The 21,686-nt window shown below is 45.3% G+C and overlaps 2 protein-coding genes across 6 annotated transcripts; both read right to left on the reverse strand.

The window, feature by feature from the left end:
* Nucleotides 1-504: 504 nt before the first annotated feature.
* On the reverse strand, nucleotides 505-14,059 carry mctp1b (multiple C2 domains, transmembrane 1b). 5 transcript variants are annotated; one of them, XM_029837449.1, is made up of 21 exons: nucleotides 13,344-14,059; nucleotides 7,546-7,666; nucleotides 7,321-7,463; nucleotides 7,155-7,234; nucleotides 6,727-6,850; nucleotides 5,919-5,957; nucleotides 5,464-5,631; nucleotides 5,213-5,343; nucleotides 4,806-4,992; nucleotides 4,612-4,705; nucleotides 4,434-4,536; nucleotides 3,744-3,846; nucleotides 3,390-3,491; nucleotides 3,138-3,212; nucleotides 2,942-3,061; nucleotides 2,688-2,798; nucleotides 2,545-2,598; nucleotides 2,352-2,461; nucleotides 2,152-2,261; nucleotides 1,980-2,077; nucleotides 505-1,252 (listed from the first exon to the last, which is right to left on the reverse strand). In XM_029837449.1, the coding sequence occupies exons 1-21, from the start codon at nucleotides 13,878-13,880 to the stop codon at nucleotides 1,187-1,189; spliced, it is 2,676 nt and encodes an 891-aa protein (XP_029693309.1). In that variant the 5' UTR covers nucleotides 13,881-14,059; the 3' UTR covers nucleotides 505-1,186. The 5 variants fall into 5 exon arrangements, with proteins under 5 accessions (XP_029693309.1, XP_029693308.1, XP_029693311.1 ...); XM_029837448.1 differs by having other exon boundaries at nucleotides 2,545-2,601; nucleotides 13,344-14,054; XM_029837451.1 differs by lacking the exon at nucleotides 13,344-14,059 and adding an exon at nucleotides 7,775-8,089 and having other exon boundaries at nucleotides 2,545-2,601.
* A 1,056-nt stretch (nucleotides 14,060-15,115) lies between these two features.
* On the reverse strand, nucleotides 15,116-20,845 carry septin5b (septin 5b). The gene is made up of 12 exons (XM_003965361.2): nucleotides 20,416-20,845; nucleotides 20,263-20,273; nucleotides 18,695-18,785; nucleotides 18,164-18,250; nucleotides 17,964-18,087; nucleotides 17,601-17,735; nucleotides 17,415-17,532; nucleotides 17,176-17,277; nucleotides 16,746-16,842; nucleotides 16,535-16,670; nucleotides 15,617-15,719; nucleotides 15,116-15,464 (listed from the first exon to the last, which is right to left on the reverse strand). The coding sequence occupies exons 1-12, from the start codon at nucleotides 20,456-20,458 to the stop codon at nucleotides 15,402-15,404; spliced, it is 1,110 nt and encodes a 369-aa protein (XP_003965410.1). The 5' UTR covers nucleotides 20,459-20,845; the 3' UTR covers nucleotides 15,116-15,401.
* Between the last annotated feature and the right edge of the window lie 841 nt (nucleotides 20,846-21,686).

The raw sequence follows: 21,686 nt of genomic DNA on the forward strand, positions 1-21,686 counted from the left end.
AATCCCCGTCCCACTCTGATGCTATGCAGTAGAGGAATGAGCCCCTCCAGGGGTGTAGATCTCAGGCCTACATGAAAGTTGTAGATGCCTTCTGTCATCTTCGGTTGCTTGTAAATGATCAGACACAGACGCCCTCTTGCATTTATGTACAAATATATTTTCTCAGATAAATGCTACAGTCGGCTCTGTATTTAATACATCTGCGGTAAACACTCCAACAGATCCATGATGCCACGACAAACATAAAGAGACAATGTGCAAAAATGGCGGCAGTATACTGGTGAAGAGAGAATAAAGAGAATATATGATGCAGGGATCAGAGGGCCGACATATCAGCTGGACGCCAGCTTCAGGATCCACAAATGCACTTCTGTACGTTCAGTCATGCAAAACACACGGACACACACAAGTGACACACACAAACATGCAGGAAAAAAGGAAGATAAACACAAACAGTAGAAATATTGAAGTAAATGAACACATTAAAATAATGACAATAATAGTGCATTGGTTAAAAAATTTAAGGCATTTGAAGTTTTCTATAAATATTTAGTTCTTGCATTTGACAGGAAGTCAGAAACATCTGAGCTGTTGTAAAAACACACATGGTGTTGGAACAATAATCACCACAGTGATATAAGTCCTGCTTTAAACATTATTGAGAGTTCGTGTGGCACCAGTCGGAGGGATGCCTCTAACCTCGAAATGATGCGTGACGCAGCACAGATACACTAAAATGCAGCTAATTTCCTCCATGCACACAAAGGCGTCGGTACATCTAACCCGCTACACGTGGCATGAAGTTAGATATGACCCCCAACACTGTCATACATGGTGATAACATGCAACACTGTCCTCAGAAATGCAAGTTCAGAGCAGCATAAACATGAAATAAATCCCATGCCAGGTCTCTACCACACGCATGCATCCATGCATCAACAGGAAGAGATTTCATTTAGGAAATCAGACATTTTTATAAAACAAAACAGTCTTTACAAGGTTTAGAAAATAAATCTTTCCACAGTACCAAAGCAAAAAACACCAAAAACAAAATTAACCTCAACATATACAACTTCTGTTGATAATTAAAATATACAAGAAATATATATAAATAACACTGTTTACATTGTTCATAGTTTCATGTTTACAGGAAGCAGACAAATGTGTGACGGGTTTGCCCGAGAGGCTAACTTGTCCTCTTGCGCTTGTTAGGACTTGGACCGGAGTCCACCTTCAGCTCACGATACTGCATCTGGACACACAGACACACAGATATGCACACCCGTGTGAGCGTCTCTTGCAGATAAAGAATTATACGAGGTTGCTATTCACAGAGCCCCTCTCAATCCCACCCAGTGGGGGCCATTTGGAACATTTCACCAGTATATCCACCAATAAATATTGTATTACATTTCCTCTTTATGTTTTTTTGTATTAAATATAAAAAATAATAATTGAAAAATATTAAAATACCTTCCAATGGTATTGTGTAGTGTTTCGTTATTTTTCTGCGGTTTGGCGCCCCCAAGTGGCGCATCTCTGTTTTACCTCCACACGGACGTTTCTTTCATTCATAATAGCATGAACTTTTTAATAACTTGAGGGAAATGGAGCTAAAAGACAGCAGCAACCAAGAAACAGCTTTTTAAGAACTATACCACTGTTGTTTGCCAGGTCTTTGAAGGATGAAGAATGTGTGTGTTCAAATGTTGTCATGCAGGAGCATTGGATGGACGACAATCGCACCAAAAGGTCGTTTTAAGCGGTGCTTTAAATCATCTTCTATTTATAGAGGCTTTAGAATAGGTGCTTAAGCTGATTTTGCAAATTTCAATTCTTTTGGAGTGCCCACATGCTGCTTACTGCAGAGCATCAAAGGAAAAGAATGCTAATCCTTTAGCGATTCCCAGGTTTTCACACACACACACGCACGCACGCGCACACGCACGCACGCACGCACACACACACACACCGCTCACCACTTGAACATCAGACGGCACCCTGGAAAGAAAGTCGAGCAGCTCGTTGTTGTCGATCAGGTATGGGTTGCGCAGCTTCTTGGTGAACTTATTCACACCTGCAGACAGAAAGGGGCGGCATCAGCATCCTTGAGCTCAGCGAGCTACAGCTGCTGTGAAGAGCAGGGCTCACCCCACGCCAGCACAAGGTATCGAAGCGGAATGAGGTAGAGCAGAAGTGTGGCCAAACACAAGGCAGTGATCGCCAACCAGCTTAGGAAAGGCACCGTCCAGTTAACAGTGCTGTGAAGGAACAGAGAAAAGGTTTACTGATCTCTACTTCGACTCTTGATTAAGGAAGTCTTTAACGCTCTCTCTGATGGTGACACCCACTTCTTTATCCTCTCTCCGTAAGATGCTGCCTCGTCCAGGGCGCTCTGCACACTGATGAACACGTCCTGAATGGCGTAGAGTTTATCCATGAAGCCCCTGTGCTCAGACTCCTGGCAGGAGTGAGGAAAACCAACTTTTAACACCCATTTTGAACAAAAAACTGATATGGTGCAAAACAGCGTGGCTGCTCGACCTTTTCATCTTTATCCTCATCTTCATCCTCCCATTCGAACATGGCCTCCATGGACTGCTGCGGGAAGCAGGGCACAAGTGAGGGTTGGAGCGGGGACAATATCGCAGTCACGCTTGTATTTACTTTTATATGTATTTACTCACCATGTCAGGTGTGTCCCTGCTTGAACAAAAGAGGAAGTTCCAGACCAGAAGCAGCAGCAAACCCAGAGGCAGCATGTACAGCTCAAAGTTCCACACCACCACCACAAAGAACTAGAAAAGACATTCCCCTTTTTTATGCTGGAGAGTTGCATTTAGAGAGTGTTGTAACACCAGTTATAAATCTTTCAGCAGTGCAGGAGCACAGGTGCACATGTGTGTGTGCGGGACATGCTTGTGCTTGTTTTGTTTCATACCACAAAGGAAATGATGCTCCTCTGCGCTGACTCCCACTCAAAGCAGCTGTTGATGTAGGTGCCATAGCTGATCAGGACCATGATGCATCGCTTCACACGGTTAAAATTCTGCTGAAGCAACTATAGACATGGACAGTCAGACAACTTTAATGAAAGTTTATTCTATGATGATGAGGTATATTATGCACAGACATACCTGTTTGGATACTTTGGGCTCTTCCTCCAAGTATTTCTGCTCTGCAGGGACAACTGTCCTCAAAGCAGCTTTAATCTGAAGAGCAGAAATTTAGACACATTCAGAAATTATGTCTCCCTCTTGTGGTTTATAATGGAATTCCAGCTACCAAACTAACGTCACTACTGTCAAAAACAAATGGGTTTTAAGAGGACACGCCAACCTTTGTGAATCAGTGGTTTAACCTCTGCTGAACATCCCATGTATACTCACCGTGTTGTAGATGACATCAATTTCCAGGTAAATAACGCCTTTGGTTGGGCTGGTAAGATCTTTATCTTTCAAGATGTAACTCTTTTGCTCACCATTATGGACCTGATTCCAAACATGAAAGTGTGTTTTTACTTGTCTGAAATGCACTCTGACAAGTTTCTTAATGCTAAAATACACATAGGAATGTGTATGGATCAATGACCTGCGGATGTGGGCTGGGAAACAAAAAATCTCCAAAAAACTTCTATAAAACAACATTTATTTGGCCAAAAAGTTGTCAAAATGTAAATAATGAAGCAAATACTCATGTTTTCCGTGAAAATAGATTTGTATTTCAACTGTCCTTTTACTCACATGTAATAAGGGGATGGCTATTTTTCCCAGGAAGTCAGCACTCCTGTCTCTGTCTTCATCAAAAACAGTCACTTCCAGCACCGAGTGAATGTCTTTTACATTACTGACATGAGCGAGAGAAGCAGAAATCAGAAGGGAATCAGTCTGTCACTAACGTGAAGGGGTTGGAATATTTACCACATCATGGCCATGAAAGGATGAAACGTACAAAATGACTTTGACGTATTAAACTGTTGAGAATTCGGCAACATTGCGCTGCGTCTATCTGAATGCTTTGCATAAACCTGGCACTTTTGTATTATCTGGGAAATTTCTACCCTCACATCCTCATTCTTATCCCTTCCTGTTGTTGTTCTTTGTCCTGTACAGGGAATTGATTCCATCTGTGTCCTATTAAGCTGCCTTGACGTTGCCACTTCACCATCTGGTGTGCATTCCTGTGTTTCTTACCCAGCAGTTTTGGTGGACTTTCCTTATAGGTTCTATTTATTTTCTGCATCTTTTGCTCTTTTCCAATGGCACTGCATCTGTTTAAAGCTGTCAGACCAATTCCTTTTGTCGTCTTCTCAACAAACAACAAAAAACAGTTTCTGATCACAAAAAAGTAACTAATCTGAGATCAGTTCTCGGGCTTTTAGCTATACTATTATTAATTCATCACATAAAAGTTGGTTAAAAAAGGTCACTCACAATGTGAAGACTTTGTTCCACTCAGGACTGAGGTTCTTGTAAACAGTGTGAGTCTGTAGTCTGTCATTATTTAGCTCCAAGACACAAAACGGATCACTTTTACCTGGAAAACAGTGACTTTTAGGCACTTGGTCTCATGCAAGAAGTGGGGTAAAGGTGCAAAAGTTGTGCTGATTACCGGTGACATCTGCAGCCATGAGCCCTTCTGCTCTCAGCACCTTCACTTGAACAATGCCCACGTCCTTGAGGTTGGAGAAGGACTTCACCAAAGCCTGCAGAGGTCATTACCACAAGGAATCAGGACTCAAACACAGCCACACATGACACTTTTGTCACTTCTCTATCAGCAAAGGGGCGTTTCATCAAGCGCACATATCGATTGAGTATCTCCCTTCGCTCCTGAGGGTCGTCCAGCGGCGTGACGGACAGGTCAGCGATGGACACGTGAGCCGAGGCAGTGAGCGTGACCAGCAGCACCACGAACCCTCGGGCCTCCTCCAGCGGCAGCTCCAAGTGATGCGTGTGCTCCTTAGCCAGGGTGGAGAGGTCCAGCTGGCAGCTGGGGCAACACAGACCACTCATGTTACCGGCCAAAAGCTCACAAGAGCAGTGTAACTACGCAAAAACGTCAGAAACCCTCTAATGACATACAACAATCCTCTAAGTGGATCCTCAGAGGTGTTTTTCTGTGCAGGGCTTGATGAGAAGGTTCTATGGCCTTCGGAGGCTCTGCTAATAGCGCTGAACTTTTCGACCATAATTATGATCATGTGACTGACCGTCCAATGAAATCATCCCTCCTCCCAGTGTCTTTGTCCCACACAGTGATCTCCAGCACTCCACCGCTCTCCTCATACAGATGAAGGTCAAACTGCTCCCTCCACTGTGGACTCAGGGTCTTTGGCACTGTCTGTGTAAACACACACACACACACACACACACACACACACACACACACACACACACACACACGTGTTAGAGCCCTCAAACTCTCTCCAAAACCTGAGATACACACTGCACAAAAACATACTTTGCTCTTGTATTTCTGGCTCCCCAGTCTGAACTTGACATAAGGATCGCTCAGGCCGTTGGGATCCATCGGGATCAGGTTCCGACCTTCGATGAGGGCGATGCTGACGATCCCTCTCCATAGCTGGGCCTTCCTGTGCAGCTCTGAAAGACGCATCGACTGCTGCTGCTGGATGACAGACAGATGAATGGGTGAGTGTCAACAGCCCTGATGGACACACTGTGAAGATCAGGACCCCGGTTTCATGCTTGGAAACGACAACACGGCACCTGACACACGCACCGCCTCTGATGAAGGAACGCTACGTCATGAAAACCTCCTGCACACTTTGATGCTAACATGAGCAAACACAAAGGTGCGTGAGGGAATGTGATTAACATGGAGGTTTTAGGGTAATGGAGCACGCACTATGATGAGAAGGAGACTATGTGGAGGAAGATGATGGCGGTGGTTACCTTAGTGGAACGTTTCCAAGACCTCCTGAGCAGCATGGTCTGAATATACATTGAGACACATTAATGTGACTGACTGGGAAACACTCACGGTTTTACTAAAAAACCTGCAAATGGATTTAAACCAGTAAAGAAATTCCAACCGCTAGAGGGGGCTAGAGGGCAGCATTATTAGCGTGTGCGCAGCTCAAATCCAGGTTTGATTACATTTTATAAATGAATTAACTGTTCTTGAAAGGTTCTTTCTGATTCACATTCACATTTTTATGGAGGATTGTCAGTGACTTCCACTCTGGCTGGAGCTGCAGCACAGACTGAACCAATAATTAATTCAAATCCTAAATAAATCATTTAAGCTCTAAGAACAGGGAACACATATACCAGCATTGAGACTGTGGCTACAAATCAAACCTGGACAAAAATACTGGACAGAACAACATGCTGTGTAATCACATTTTCTTTCTCCTTTCACAGACCCAAGGCTTAGATAAAACAAAACGGGCTTCGGTAAAATAATCAGGCTCCATTAGACAGCAATAAGCTAATGTGCTCTCCACTATCACTGAGAAGGAAAAAGCATTTGAGGTGAAATAGGAAAAGGTCTCTGAGGGTGAAGCAGCAGGAAGTCACTAAAAGCTACAGTCATGGCTACACTCACTCTGTTCACGTACGGTTTCCACCGATACGCCTTAACCTCTCCCTATCGCAGGAAACACAACCGCAGCACAAACATTTAGGCTCAGCTGCAGAAAAAAGGTGTTAACCATCGTGAATGCTGCTTGAAGGTATTAAAAAACAGAGCAGTGCGTACCATTGAGTCACGCCGTTCTTCAATAGGGCTGTGTTTGGGTGTCAGAGTAACAGCCAGCTCCAAGGTGCCCAGGTCCTGATCGGGGTGATGCGGGTCCTTTAGCACCAGAGTAACAGGCACCGTCCTGTTAGAAGAGACAGGTGTGCCCTTGATGTTAAACTGCCTTTTTATCCGAGCACAAGGTGCCTGAAGGTCAGAGCCAAGCGTGCACTGAATGTTAACATGTTGCTAAAAAACTGGCTGCGTGCTGCTTAGCTGGAACACAGAAACAATATCAGTATTCAAAACAGGTCATGTGATCTTATATCAGTGGATAACAATAAGAGGTGGGGGACTAATGATGCAATCAACGGTAAAACACTGATTTTCAACGAACAAACTAGCAGATAGGCCTCCAAATTGAAATTCAAACTGCTAGACCGACGTACCTCTGCTGCTCCAGAGACTCCAGGTGGAGGTACGCAGAACCCATAAAATCATCTTGGAGGCCAAAGTCATAGTCAAACACCTGCAGAGGACCAACACACACACACACACACCCAGTGACCCCTGCGTCCAGCAGCAGCAGTGGGAAACCCCTGTTGTGGCTCTTACCTTTACGTATAGAGGCTCACTCAGGCTGTCTATGATCAGCGTGGTCTTCTGATCCCACACCGGGTTGAGGTTTTTGTGAATGGTTTTGCTTCTAAAAACCTCTTTCCCAGCAAGTTTGAACTTGACATAGGGGTCACTGCTGCCTGAAAGGGAACAATCAAAACGGCACGTCACGGACCTATAAATGCAAGAAGAGAGGAGACCAAGAGCGGAGGACCAGAGAACCTCCTCTGTCTCGGACAGCCAGGTTGTGTCCTCGCTTCAGCTCCACCTCCAGCTTGTACATCCCTGAGCTGTTGGCGGGCGTCTCAGGAGGGACGCCCGAAGAGGACGAAGCCCCCACAACCTGTGGAGGGAAGCAAGTGGATCAGATACAATCTCAAAAATCGATCTCTCCGCTGCTACGAAGCCAAGTCCTCACGATCCGTTTTTGTAAAAGAAAACAAAGCGTAACTTTCACTTCCTTGGCTGCCTCCGCACCCACACCGCTTCTAGCACCAACAGAAGTGTCCGTTTCACTGTGGTAACTCGTCTCAGGGGTAAAAGCTAACAGGAAATTGCACGAGAGTAGCTTCCTTCCATTCAACCACTGATGTGCCACTGATACTTTTTTTCCATTCTTGTCTACCCGTCTTTCTCCCAGCATCTCCTCTGCTGCAGCGCTGCAGAAATGGAGCGTTTTTACAGTAATGGCTTCATTACCCGACAGACGGGCAAGAGAGGACGCTGCTTTCACAAAAACCTTCTGAGCCATCGCTGCTCGCAGAGGTGTCGAAAAAATAGGCAAGTAGTGACAGTGAACTGGAAAAAGAGGGAAAATATGAAAAATTTACAACTGCTAATGTGTAAAATTGTATTTCTTTCTATCCATTATCAGCTTGAAAAAGGTAAAACCCAAAATACACACAGAAAAATGCAGCTGCATTTCTATTCTGCTCTCAAGAGGTCAAGCAACTCGTTAGGTCAATCAATCTGATCATTTTGTGGGCGTAGATGTCAGGGTGAGATAGCAGGGGTCCAAACCCAGTCCGGGGGTTTTATGCCTGTCCTGCCAGGCATCCCTGCTTTGGAAGAAACAGGTTGACCTTCTAATTGTAAATCTCTTCAGCATCAGCCACTGAGAAACCCTTATCAGCCATCCTCAGCCGGCTGACTGAATCAGACAGAGCTGGTCCCGCCCCGGGCTGCGTGCAAGCTTCACGACCTCGGCCGACTGGTAACATCCATCCTGCTTATTCTCATCTGTAAATATGACCCCACGCTAAAAGATAACCTCGAGTATAAACAAGAATCAATCGCAGCACCGTACGTTGACGTTGATGCAAGGGGGCGCCTCTGGGGAGTCTGCATCCTGTCAACACAAACATATCCACTTACAGATCAATAGATTTAATAGGGGATAATCAGGAGGGTGAGAGTTCACACACCCACAGAAATATGGGGCGGTCCATCCTGTGCAACCGTGCGCTGACCAGTTCAGGCTGACTGTTCCAACGCTTGACCTTAATTTCATTAAGAAATGTGGCCAATTGGGAAACACAAGACACATTTATAAAGCTCTGGAACTGTACAAAGTGGTTAGATATTAAACAAGCCTTTTAAAATAATTACATTCATCTTTGTATCCAGGTGATGCCAACGTTTCGTGGGAGTTGCTTCAGGTCAGGGTCACATGACTGTCACCTGAGCAGGTCAGGGTCTTTAGTATATGTTGGTGTAGTGGTCTAAGAGCGCCAACAAAGCCTCCAGGTTTATCTCTTTAGGTGTGTTTTCTGGTGTGATGACACTAAACAAGCAGGTACACTTCCTGCCTGGCCTTGTTGCTACATTGATAACTGAGGTCACTAAAGGACAAGCCTTAAATATCCCTTAATCAGTTTGGCAACTGATCTGAATGGCTCAACAGAAGAATGATGAAGGCTGAATAGGGGATTTTATATTACAGGAGCTAGCATGCTGCTAACAAGCTCCTTAGAAAAGATTAACGGCCGCTAAAATCTGGAAGGAGTGCACTGAGAATAGCAAACAATCCCATCAGCTATTCTGGTGCACGTTTATTCACGGACCAGGTCTTTATTGGGCAACATTTGCTGCTGACTAATCATGAGCAAACTGGTTGCAACGTAGTCTCCAGTCAATGGATGCAACACTGGGAGGGAAAAATGTGACACTGAATCAATTGTTTCCAACTCTAAAAAACAAAATCACGAGTGATCAAAAATGGTGGGCATGTCACCACTGGAGTGAGTGCTCTTGACTCTTTTACTCTCTTTGTTAATGAGGGTTCTTTTAGCTGTTTTCAGCAATTTAGCATGTGGACATTCAAGTATCTAAAGCTGGGACAGAGCAGGACTCCAGGTGGAGCTTTGATTGACAGCAATCTATGAACTGGTCCATGGAGGTTTGGATCTTGGAAAATTGAAGACTAATTGGTTTGTTGGCTGTGCTACCGTTGGCTGAAGTATGAGGCTGGTTCACAGCAGACACATATGGAGGCGCCGGCCCTTCGAGAGGACTAAAATTCTAAAGTGGATCCTGAAATAGACTGGAGGCCTGAGTAGAGGGGGGCCGGTCTGAGTGTGATGCTGCATCTTTTGCTGTGAAAGCCCTGATGTTGCCAGCTGTGCAAACTGCCGGTGATGAGGCGATAATGTAGCGTTCGCCAACATAACAGGAAGAAATCCTGTTGATGGTCGCACAAACACCACGCAGAAAATCAGGATTCCGCTTTTCAGTTTCCTTATTTTCCATCAGAAAAAACATTTTAAAAAATGGAAAGAATCCCGTTATTAGAAGTTTCGGCGCAACATTTCGACATGGACGGTGGCGGTAATCGATAAAAGCCATTAGCTGAATACATGAGACCGATGTATATCTTCTTTATGTCAGCAGCGAGACTCCGCATAACACAACGCTCTAACCTCGGGGGCCAGTTAACATAAATACTGCTGCCAGGACAGACCAGCAAAATCAATACTGCCAATGAAAGACGGGAGCTCAGGCTCAGAGGACGGTGCGGCGAGCGCTGGAGGAACACGTGAGGGGCCCAGATCGGGTCAGGAGATCAGCACACAGTAATCGGGTGATGATCTGATTGCAGCTCCTACTGGGGATCACATGTTGTCTCATAGTGTCGTCACATTATTAAAAAAGTTCCCCGTGACCCAGTTCTTGGGGAGTTTATTCTGAAACTGGCCTACATGCGTGCAGCGATGAGGGAAGAGCTCAGATCCTTTTCAGGAAGCCAAATTATGGGGTTTCAGCTCAGTAATGCTGATTTGATTGTTAATACAAACGGCTCCGTATAAAGCAGAAAATGATGTTTAAAGACACAGACGACACGACAGACATCAAACACAAGATGATGCTCACCGAGAGCAGGCGCTCACACGTGGAGGCAAAGGAGCCCGAGTCATCGCTCGAATGGTAGCGAAGTAGCCCTCGAATTGCGAGCCGGGGCTCGGCGACCGTGGCCTCTCTCAGAAGCAAAAGATCCAGGATTCACAGGAGACGGAGGAAGACTCGGCACTCGAGGTGAGGCGGGAGCAAATGGCAGCAGGGATTTGTAGGGATCAAGCTGCTATGTGGGAGATATAAGGGCGGTGGGAATTTCCAGGCTTTTCCAGAGGTCAAAATCTGATCGCATCTCTGGAGAACAGAGCGGCAGCGGGGAAGAGTCGAGCCAGACGGAGTGAGAACTGCAGCTGAATGGGCAGCTGAGGTAACAGGTGAGTAGGAGGCAGGAGGAGGAGGAGGGTTGGCTTAATTATAATCCCCTGGGGGGTAAGCCTGGCTGACGGGTTTAATGCCGGTCAAGAATCAGCAAATATAGGCCCCCAGCCAGTAAATAGGTCATTTGTTTTAACAATTTAGGAGAAATTATACCAGAAATTTGATTAACAAGTCAACATAACTCAAGACTTTGTGCTTGGACACGGTTGAACTTCAGGATACGGCTGCATCCGCCCGGTCAGAGTGGTCATACAGGAAAACACTCGTAAAAGTGCTTTATATTGATGTCAATTACTTTCTATTTTCACCTATTTCACAATCTTTGTTAAGATGTGTTTAATATGTGTTCCAAATCCACTTATTCACGGCCGACACCCAGAGGCAACACCGTTCATCTCCATAACAACATTCAACATAACTGAAAAGCAACTGTTGGCTTATGCAAATATACTGTAGCAATGTCAGGTCTATTACCCTGCGCAATATTCTTTGGCAAAGCCGAAGGTTTCAAAGAGATGAAATAACACTCTGCACTGCAGCATTCAATTTTGATGAGCCACACAGATCAATCAATCATCAATCAATCATCGGTGTTGATGTTGGCATTTCACTGATTCTGAGCAGCTTTAAAGGCTCAACTCTGCTAAAATACAAATATAAAAATACAAATCCACCCATTTTTGTTGTAATCCTGCGTATAGACAATTAAAACACAGGTTAGCTGCTATTTCTATTAGCTCGTTAATACAATCAACCCCTCCTTTCACCTTTGCTGGTCACACAAACCAGACAACAAAGCAGTATCTTTTACATATTCACTGCTGCATTTACATAAAATACACTTATTTAAACACACAGCAGTAAACTAATAACTTTCTGAGGCAGCCAGTATAAATCAAGCCAATCGATACTGTTCCCACAGAGTCACACTGTGTTCAATAACCGCACTGCTATGAGAAAGTGTCCTGTAATTCATATTCCTCCTGCTGTTTTCCTGTCAGAATCGATGCTCACATGTCCCGCATTCATCTCGTTTTTGTAGAAATCACGTAGAGACGTAACAGGCAGGTCAGCACAAGTGGGGGGGGAAAAAACGACCGTGCAGACCTGTGTGCCACGCCGTCCATCCGGAGTGACGAATCCTGTTTCGTGGAGCATCTTTACAGTGTCGTGCCTGATTGCAGCGCTTCTTTAACTGTATTTCTCCTGGGCTGCAGGTGCTTTATTTCTTTATTTACCCCAACACTCTCTCTCCTGCCATCCTCACCAAATGTGTGAGGCCTCCACAGAATGGATCCTTAAATCACGTCCCCCTGAAGTCAGCAAAGACTTATCGCACAGCTAGAGATGCTAATCAAAGTCAGATTCTCTAACTCAATTTTCTATGCAGGCACTCATTTCCTGGGGAGCCTGACTGGGAGATTTCTCCCTCCACTCAATCATAGCTGGTGAATGAATCAGTTGCTGGTGCCAGCTGGGCCTTTTTCTAACTTTTAAAGCCAAACTGCATGAATCCTGCAACCGTAATGTCGCCGGAGCAGCAAAAGCTGCAAGAAACAAAGACCACCGCGCAACGTGAGGCCAGGTAGGAGCAGCACTCGCATTTTCTATGGAAAATGATGATTAATCTCATTACAGGAAGAATCTCGGCCCTCACCTCTCCCATCCTTATGCACAGTCGATGAAGCATATACAGCCTGAGCAACAGGTGGGCAGTACTTCGTTTAATCTTAATGTATTTTCTGCCCATTCACCTAAAATTTACCCTTCGGCCTAGAAATGAAGCAAATCAGGGTGTTGAAAAATGCCAGAATGAACCTCAATGAGGCCTTCAATCGAAATATCTTAACAGCAATAATACGGATTATGGTGCAGCAAAAAGGACAAAAATAGTTTAGACAATCATTACATAAGAGAGCGAAGCAGTAGGGGGTCAATCCTGAACTGTGTTGTCTTTCATCTAAACAGGGAAGGACGAGCAGTGGAGGTTTGAGATTATCATTGTTCTCATGCACGCAGATAAATGTGCAGTTAATAGCTTTTTTAAAAAACAATGAGGAGACTATACAGCGCTGCGTTTACCACGTGACTGTGACTAATCCAAGTAATTTGCACACACTGTCACTTGACATAAAACGTATTTGCACAACATGTCTGCTTGACTTAAAATCCACTCAAATTTCCCGTAGTCGAGTTCCTGCAATAATCGATGGACAGATTCGCAGAAACTGTCATTCACTTTCATTTCAAGCACGCAGACGAGCAGCATGTTTGACAGATTCGGAGCTCACCGACTCATCATCCCGGCTCTCCAGCTGCGCTCCCCCCGCCGCCTCCTCCTCCGCCGCCGCTGCGGCAGCTGTTGCCGCCTCGTCTCCGTTTTTGACACCGCTGCTGCGCTCCGGAGGCTCGGCCAGCCTCTCCAAGCACGCCGAGCCCAGAGAGGAGCTCTTGTGGTGGGACTGCACCAGCTGGGCCACCGTGGGCTTATTCGGACAGGCGGGCTGCAGCCGGGAGGGGGACATCTTCTCACGGGAGACCCCCGAGCAGGTCCCGGTGTGTTTGTTGCATAGTTGAGCTTCCTTGGCTTCAGCCTGAGAGGGAAAGAGCAGATCGGGCTGGGAGGAGGAGATCACCCGGTCCAGAACGACGTTCTCCTTCCGCGTCATCTTCTTGAACATCCACCCGCATCGCTCCTTCTTGCTGTCCGCGTCCCTGGAGCCCAACTTGGGGCTGAGCAGCGGTTTGGCTTTGGCTTGGAACTGTTTCCACAGGGTGTTTTGCTGGGACGAGCTGCTCTCGTTCTCGTCCCGTCCGTTCCGCTCCATTCCCGTCTCTGCTCACTGGCAGCTCCGGGACCAGTCTGCAACGCACTGACGCAACCAGGACTGACCCTATTCAGCTTCCGTACACACTCTGGAGACGCACAAACACACTGCTGGGAGATAAACACGGCTGCTGGCGGACGTGGTCTTTCTCCCTCTGAGAACAGAGAACAGAGGTTCTCAGATTTCCCTCACCAGGCGGTGACAAGTGAACGCAGCAGGGCCCGCCTCGGTGTTTTATCAGGCCCGGGGCCACATTTGGCTCCCCCACCCCCTGAAAACACAGTGACTAACTACTGTGAAGCTATTATCCACGTTAGCTTATGTGGGTGTTTATGTAAAATATGTACACAACTAGAATAATAGTTTACTAGCAAAGTGAGGACATTTTTTAATAATGGCAACATGTTTAGTCCATGGACGTGTGTGTGCGCGCGTGTGTGAGAAGCCCTCTTAAATATTACTGGGCAGACATCACCATGGCCGTCCTACACTATTACATATTTATGACACGTTTCCAGGTCTGTCACTCTGAATCTCCCTTTTGATTATTCATAACAACACGATCAGCTAAAACTCCCAAACACTCATTGTCATTGGCACTGGTCTGCCGACCTGCAGGCTCTCGTTTGAGAGTATCTGTGATGGTTTTTACTCGTTATGATCAAATCTCAGACTATAAACACAATCTGGGTCTGCATCTGTGTAAATCCTGATTAAGCTCTTCTACCCTAATGGGGGGGCAGGGCATCAACTGTCAGCCTGGGCAGACACATTCTAAACATCTGAATCACAAGAGAGACCTTTAAGATGAAAACTTTATTTTTCATGCTCATCCATAATTCAAGTTGACATCAAAAAGCTAAACAAAATGTACTGTTAACATTATTGTACAGTTGTTTTATTTGGAAAAAAATAAATAAATAAAATGAGACAGTTTTTCTGGAGCTACGGGGGCCAAACGCATACATTTCTCCATCTGGCTGATGTGGTCCCCTAAAATGACCTGCCAGCAGTGAAAAGTGCTAATTAGGATACTTCAACCACATTCAGCATGTTGTGTATGGCATTGTTTCAAGGGCTTTTGTACAGTGCAGCATTATTTTAGAAACTAGAAGTAGTGTAGTGTAGTAGTGTTATAATTCGCTCTTTCAGGGATTTTGGTTTATTATATTCTGCAAATTGAAAGTGTCCTTTAATGCTCAATGGGTGCTTTATGCAAAGATTCATGGTTCGAGTACAAAACATTGGAAATCCACTTTAATCTAAAGGTAACAATCTACTGCCCAAGTACACTTACATATATACAAGATGCATTTAGTAGAAAGGTTTTAATGATGGCAACAGGTATGATTTAGGTCAAATCCCCCAGCATGCTGTCAATCATCTGCACCATCTGCGTCTCCCGTGTTTCCCTCCGTATCCGTGAAATTAGTTGAAATGTGCTGACGTTTATATGTCACATCCACAAAAAGGCGCATTTCAAATCAGTTCCTGTTTGCATTTTGGGGGGGTGGGGGGGTGTCACAGGTCCTGTTCGTGCATCTGCTGCTGCATCTTCTGGAGCATCTGCTGCATCCTCTTCAGCTGCAGATGAGGAGAGCAGAGGAGAGATGCAGCTTATGTAAGAACACACAGCTCATCGTCCCACAGCATTGCTGAGGTTACATAAAAGCCGCCACCGCCCGTTATTCACTATTTATCAAGCGGGTGTGCGCCCCCCCCACCCCCCCACTCACTTCATCATCTTTCATCTTGATGAGTTTCTCCGTCTCTGCGTCCGGCGTGGAGATCTGCAGCAGTGGGATGGGGCTTTCCACCCTCTGGTCTGCGTTCATCTTACTGGAAGACAAGTAAAAAGCATCAGTCGTGACAACCACGTAGCCCCCACAACCCCCCCCCCCCCCCCCCCCCCCCCACCTCATGAAAATATCGGTATTTTATAGTCACTCATTTTTAAGTGATTGGGTTTGCGTGTGGACAAAAATGAACACATCACTTGTTAAAAAGCTGGTTTTGTTCAATGTGTTAACATGTCTTCTCATTGTTTTCCAGTAGATGGCGTGGTACCGGTAAATGTAAACAAGCTGCAAATGAGAAATTAAATATATTAACTTCAAATAAAGCCAAAAATTTATTTATTCTTCTTACTGGGAAACCAATGTTATCTCAACTATACACTTAAAATGCAACTCTTAAACAACATATGATTGAAGTAAAATAAATATAACAGTTAATTATTTTACTTTAGTTTGTGAAAAAAGGGGCTGTTGTTGCTGAATAGTTGTACTTTCTGTTCCAAACACGTAGACTCGTAAACAGTCAGTTTACAATCGTCTGTAAATTTATACTGATGAGTAAATTTACATTAAATACTTTAGAGCAGGCCCGAGGCTAAAACTTAAAACCTGACACATACATCTTTCCTGTCATACGCACACACACACACACACACATACTCACACACACACACACACACACACACACACACACACACACACACACACACACATTTCTATCTTTGTGGGGACTTGCATAGACAAGATACAGTACTCAGCTCCTAACACTTTACCATCCAAACAAACCTCCTAACCCCAATCCTAATCCTTAATGTAAACCTAATCCTTAAACACACACACACAGACACACACACAGACCTGGCCATGGTCTGGATGCACTGGGCTCTGTAGTTCTCATAGTGGCAGTCGCCCGTGATGTCCTTTAGGTCGTGCATGTGGGTTCTTATCAGGATGGTCCTGAGCTTCACGAAGTCGCAGTGGGACGGGTTTTCCACTGCAAACAGGAACAATGCGTGTCAGAGTGTGTTGCCCCGGTAACTGGAGCGGGGAGGAAAAGAGCGATCTTTACCTTCCACGATGCCCCACGGGTAGAGCCTCCCTCTGACCCGCTGACCTCGTGCTTCCACCACAGTGTTGCTGCCAATCACAGCGAAGGGGACGCTGTCCTGCATCAGCAAACATGAGAGGAAGAGGAGGCATTCACAGCTCTGCTGAAACTGGAATCTTTCACATTTAAAACTCAAAAATCTGTTTTTTCTTTTGCATTTTAAACATACCTCAACTGCTATTTGGCTACTAATTAATAGCAACATGTACTGGATAACAATAAGGAAATAAACAAATAAAGCCTCAAATCTAAAGATTAAAGCTATATTGATTTAATGAACTCATTAATCCAGATTAAATCGAAGTCAAACGTGAATGCTAACCACATCTTTAAGCATTTCATACCTGTTTATTTAGTCACTTTGTTATAGTCTTAGCTGGGTCAAACGCACCTTCAGTTCTCTGTCCTGCCGTTTCAGCTCCTCCTCTTCATCAGAGTCACAGTCGGGGAACTGATATATCTTTATTCCATATTTATCAATATCTTCCTTCACCTGAGAGGAGGAAACACATCGGATCAGAAGCGCACACCAAATCATCTTTTGTCATTTTAAAATACAAATGTTAAGTCTCTTCTGCTGCGTATTTCTTGCGGATTATTCCCAATCTGAAGACGAGCGCTGCCTTTCACCCTCTCTTTGAGCTTCTTCATCTCGGTGGGAGTGAGACAGTCGGCCTTGGCGATGAGAGGAACCACGTTAACTTTGTCCTGCAGGGCCCTCATGAACTCCACATCCACTGGACGAAGCCTGCGCGAGGATAGCATTTTAAAACAGGGACATCTACAAACAGCCCGCGGGGGTGGAGCGTGTGTTACCCGTGTCCAAACGGAGGGATGAAGTAGAGGCAGCAGTGCACCCTGTTGTCCTGGATGTTCTTCCTGTTGAGGCCGCTCTCATCCCTGAAGTACTGCTCAAACTGCTGCTCGATGTAGTCTGTGACCGGCCTCCAGCTGCAAATCATGAAGAGCACTTTCAATGGAGTGTTTTGAAATGTGAACTAACTGGGTTTTCACGATTGCCTAAAAACACCAATGATATATTGTGTCCCTTTGTGTGCTGTTACATGTTCCATAATACTGTAATGCTAATCTGGTTTCTCATTTTCTGAATTTACCAGAATACAAGTTAAGAAAATGTTGTCACAGCTGGATTTTAAACCAGGCAAAGGGAGACCTCACCACTCGCTGTTGTCGACAGCGTCTCCGAACCCAGGGGTGTCCACGATGGTCAGCTTCAGCTTCACGCCCTTCTCCTCGATGTCCACCGTGTGCTTGGTGATCTCCACCGTCTGACTGATTCGCTCTGCAGGTTAAAAACATACAGCAGGTCTGCAGCCTTCGGTGGGGCTGGCGGGTGTTTGGGGCGACTGCTGGCTCACCTTCTGCGTTGAGCAGCTTTCTGTCTTTGTGCAGATCGGTGAGGAACAGGCTGTTGACCAGCGTGGATTTACCCAGACCTGATTCACCTGGAACACAAAGGCGGCACAAAATCAGGCATTTCCGCTCACTGATATTAGTTTGACTAAAATGTCACATCTGGGTTGACTAAAGCTAAAAACAGCCTGATTCCCCCCTAGTGGTCAGCTGCAGTAAAGCGCCACACTGTCAACAGCAAAGAAAACTTTGCTGAATTAAATATGTTCCAAATATTTACTCATCGCCATCATGTGGAATTTGGCTCAACATTGAGAGTAGAAGCTGGAAAAACCAACCAACAATTCTCTACATTCCTCCATCCTCAAGATCCAAATTGTTATGCGCTGCATTTAAAGTATTTAGACGATGTGTTCTTGAGATTCACACCCAGGATTTCACATTCTCAGACTTTGTCACGGGACAATGAAACTTGTGAAGCGTGAAAGCGAATGTTGGAGTTTTAGAGTGAGAAGAACGTCTCTGCCACCTCTCACCTGCCACCATGAGGGTGAAGTCAAATCCTTTCTTCACTGACTTCCTGTGAACTTGGTTGGGCAGTGTTGCGAAGCCAACATAATCTTTCTCCTGCAAAAAGCAGAACAAAATATTGGTTATGGGCATTTTTTTAAAAATAAAATAGGGTGCTTCAGCGGGTGTGTTTGGCCACTGCATTGCACTATCTGGCCACTGTAGGGCGCTGCAGGATAAAGGCAGGTTTGACATGGTGTTTGGTTACAATGACACAAATCTATAGTGCAAAAAGATAAAAAGGTTCTAAGAAAAGCAGTGCTGATATTGTAAAGCCAATCAGATCTGGGTCAAACCCTCCCTTCCAGCTCAGTGCTGTTATGCACTGGTGGTTGTGTTAGTAGGACAATCCCATGATTCCTCCTATGTTTTATTGAAGCTGAGAGAGTTGCATATAGCGTAGCAGAGAGAGAGTAGGAGTGTTCCCTGAGGTGTTCATAATCCAGAATGGCAGTCGGCCATGGGCACAGTGACGGCACACAGAGGCTTGGAGCAAGTGAGGAGGAGGACATAACAACTCTTCCCATCGTGCAGAGCTCTTCACGTGGGGTTTCTTAGGTGTTTCAGAGTTGCTTTCTTATTGTCCCTCTTTTTTATATGGATGCTTTTGCAGCTCACACACCCACACACATCTGACAGATGCACAGCTCAGCTCAAATCCATGCTGTTCCGCTCTGACTCAGCTCAGTCCGACACAAGAAGAAAGGACCAAAGTGTGAAGATGCGTGTTATGAAACATTTGGTGGGATCTGCAGGATGTGGGCCTCCAAATAATGATGCGCAGGCGCTGAGGGGATGCTGCTGTATATGTAACGCATATGATGATGCCTTTATTATTAGATTCAAGTTCATCCCCCGGTTGATTCAGCACTATGCTCACAAACGATCATGCATTTTTTTTTTGTCAAAAGTATTTCAACAGGCCCTATATTTTTTTAAAAAGTGCTGATCAAATTTCATTTATCAAATTTCCTTTAATATTAATTTACCGCAATTTGTTGAATTGCTTATTTGCAAAGTTGAATCTTGAGGTGCGGTTGGTTAGAGCCCACGAGTTCCAAAAGGTCTTGGAATCTTTGATCCACTTGTTTTAGAAGGAGGAAAGAGCAAACTCTGAGGAAGGAAAGAGGTCTCTCAAACCTGGTGGAGGCAGAGTTTGGACCTGAACATGTCTGACTTAGAACAAAACAACCTCCCCGTCGGTACTCATGATGTCAGCCTGGAAGCAGAGCAACTTTCCAGGTGCTGAAGACACAGAGACCTGCAGTCAACCTCCCCAGACAGACGTCAGAGTAATGGGACCGAACAGAATCGGCTCTTTATCACATTGGGTGCGGATAATGGGCCATGGGAAACGTTCATAATAGCATTTTCTGTCGTATTTGTACAGATGAAGCTAAAAGATGCTGTGCTGATGTGGCTTCCAGAGGAACAACAAAGGCTTCCACTGAGCCCCACTGATGTGTGCACAGCCTTGCTTTTTGTAAGAAACAGCCCATCACTGGCACAAACAACACACACTTGCATCTGTTACCTCTGCATCATCTGTGTCGTGAAGGCAAATTCCACCAGGCGTCGGTCCATGTATGCGCAGGTCGCCGGGTCCGGGAGGAGAGAGGATGCAAACATCAGGTGGGATTCTGCAGCGGCCCACTCTGCATCTGCAATAGTTGATTAAATCTCTTACCTGAACGGAGAGCTCGGCTCCTATACCTGTTGTTTGTCGTCATCTCGAACACACTTGGAGGAAAAAGGCGTCCGAATTGGATGGAAGGGGCGCGACCGGAGACGATTTAATAGATGCGCTTCAGAATCTCACCACCAAATAAACGGGATACCTTTAATGGTCGGTCGATGGTGTGCAGAAGTGAACAGAAATCATGTAAATGCTCTGATATCGCTGCATCTGTCCCACCGATGCCGTTATCTTTAGTCGGTGTCTTGTCGCGAACACGGCGGTTATTGTGAGGAAGCCTTGCAGTACACCCACCTCACCAGGCGGTGGCAGTGTTTCCCTGCACGCGTCGCCGAAGACCGCTGCTGTATTTTCAGGGGACAGGAAGTGCACTTCCAGTTAATGTGTGCGAGTTCAAATTAAATCTGTGCATCTAGAATCATGTTTAAAGATGGCAAACCTTTTAATGATAAACGCATCATTTGCTAAACAGGTGTTTTAGTGTCTAGTGGGGATATTTTAAAAGTCAATTTACACAAATTGGAAGCCCTTTAAGGCCTTTACAAGATGATAGATGGGAACCGTGATGTTTGCTTAAGTTAAATTATGGTCCAAATTATGCGATTCAAGATTTGAATCCATAATTTGGACCAGAGTTGCATTCACCGACCAAGCGCTTCTTCTACTCATGCTACATAAACTCTGTGGGGTGAGATAGGGTGACTCTAGAAAACAGAACAAAGGAGGGGGCTAAAAATGATGAATTAATCTCATTGGACAGGACATGATAACCTCTATGTTGAAAACTCAGAGTCTTAATGCCAGCAGGAGAGAAGGTAATAACTTCATATTCCAGCCTGTGAAAATGGGTCAGTCTAATTCGAACGTGTCAGTAAAATTTCTGCAGTGTGCTTCCAACAGCACCATCAAGACAGAGCTGTTGGTGCTCTTTTCCAATTCATGTGCACACGTTAAAAGTTCTTCAAGCTGACCCAGTTTCTGAGATGGCAAAAAAACTATTACGGAACATCATCAACACACACACACACACACACACACACACACACACACACACCATGTGGTGACACATCCTTGTCATGGCCTGTGTGGTGGTGCTTTTCGTTTGTGTTTTGTGTTCCTGGTTTTCTCACTAGGGGGCGTGGTGGATTTACCTGGGTACCTTCCGCTGGTGACGTCACACCTGCAGCCGGTTACCAATCTACACTCTCCAAAAGCTGCTGCCTCCCGATCACCAGCGTCTGATCGTTTAGTCAACTTTGTGG

This window comes from Takifugu rubripes, chromosome 6 (genome assembly GCF_901000725.2).
Source record: "Takifugu rubripes chromosome 6, fTakRub1.2, whole genome shotgun sequence".
NCBI classification, from domain to species: Eukaryota; Metazoa; Chordata; class Actinopteri; order Tetraodontiformes; family Tetraodontidae; genus Takifugu; species Takifugu rubripes.

Bases quoted from the DNA above. Each gene is read 5' to 3' on its own strand.
- mctp1b (XM_029837448.1), bottom strand. From the start codon at position 13,880: ATGGAGCGGAACGGACGGGACGAGAACGAGAGCAGCTCGTCCCAGCAA. The intron at 7,464-7,545 runs GTTCTCTGGTCC...GTTCCCTTTCAG, and splicing joins GGCTGTCCGAGACAGAGGAG to GCAGCAGTGACCCCTATGTC. The intron at 3,492-3,743 runs GTGAGTAAAAGG...GTTTGGAATCAG, and splicing joins TAGCCATCCCCTTATTACAT to GTCCATAATGGTGAGCAAAA.
- septin5b (XM_003965361.2), bottom strand. From the start codon at position 20,458: ATGACGACAAACAACAGGTATAGGAGCCGAGCTCTCCGTTCAG. The intron at 18,088-18,163 runs GTGAGCCAGCAG...TTTAACCTGCAG, and splicing joins AAAGCTGCTCAACGCAGAAG to AGCGAATCAGTCAGACGGTG. The intron at 16,843-17,175 runs GTGCGTTTGACC...TTGCTGATGCAG, and splicing joins GGCAGGACAGAGAACTGAAG to GACAGCGTCCCCTTCGCTGT.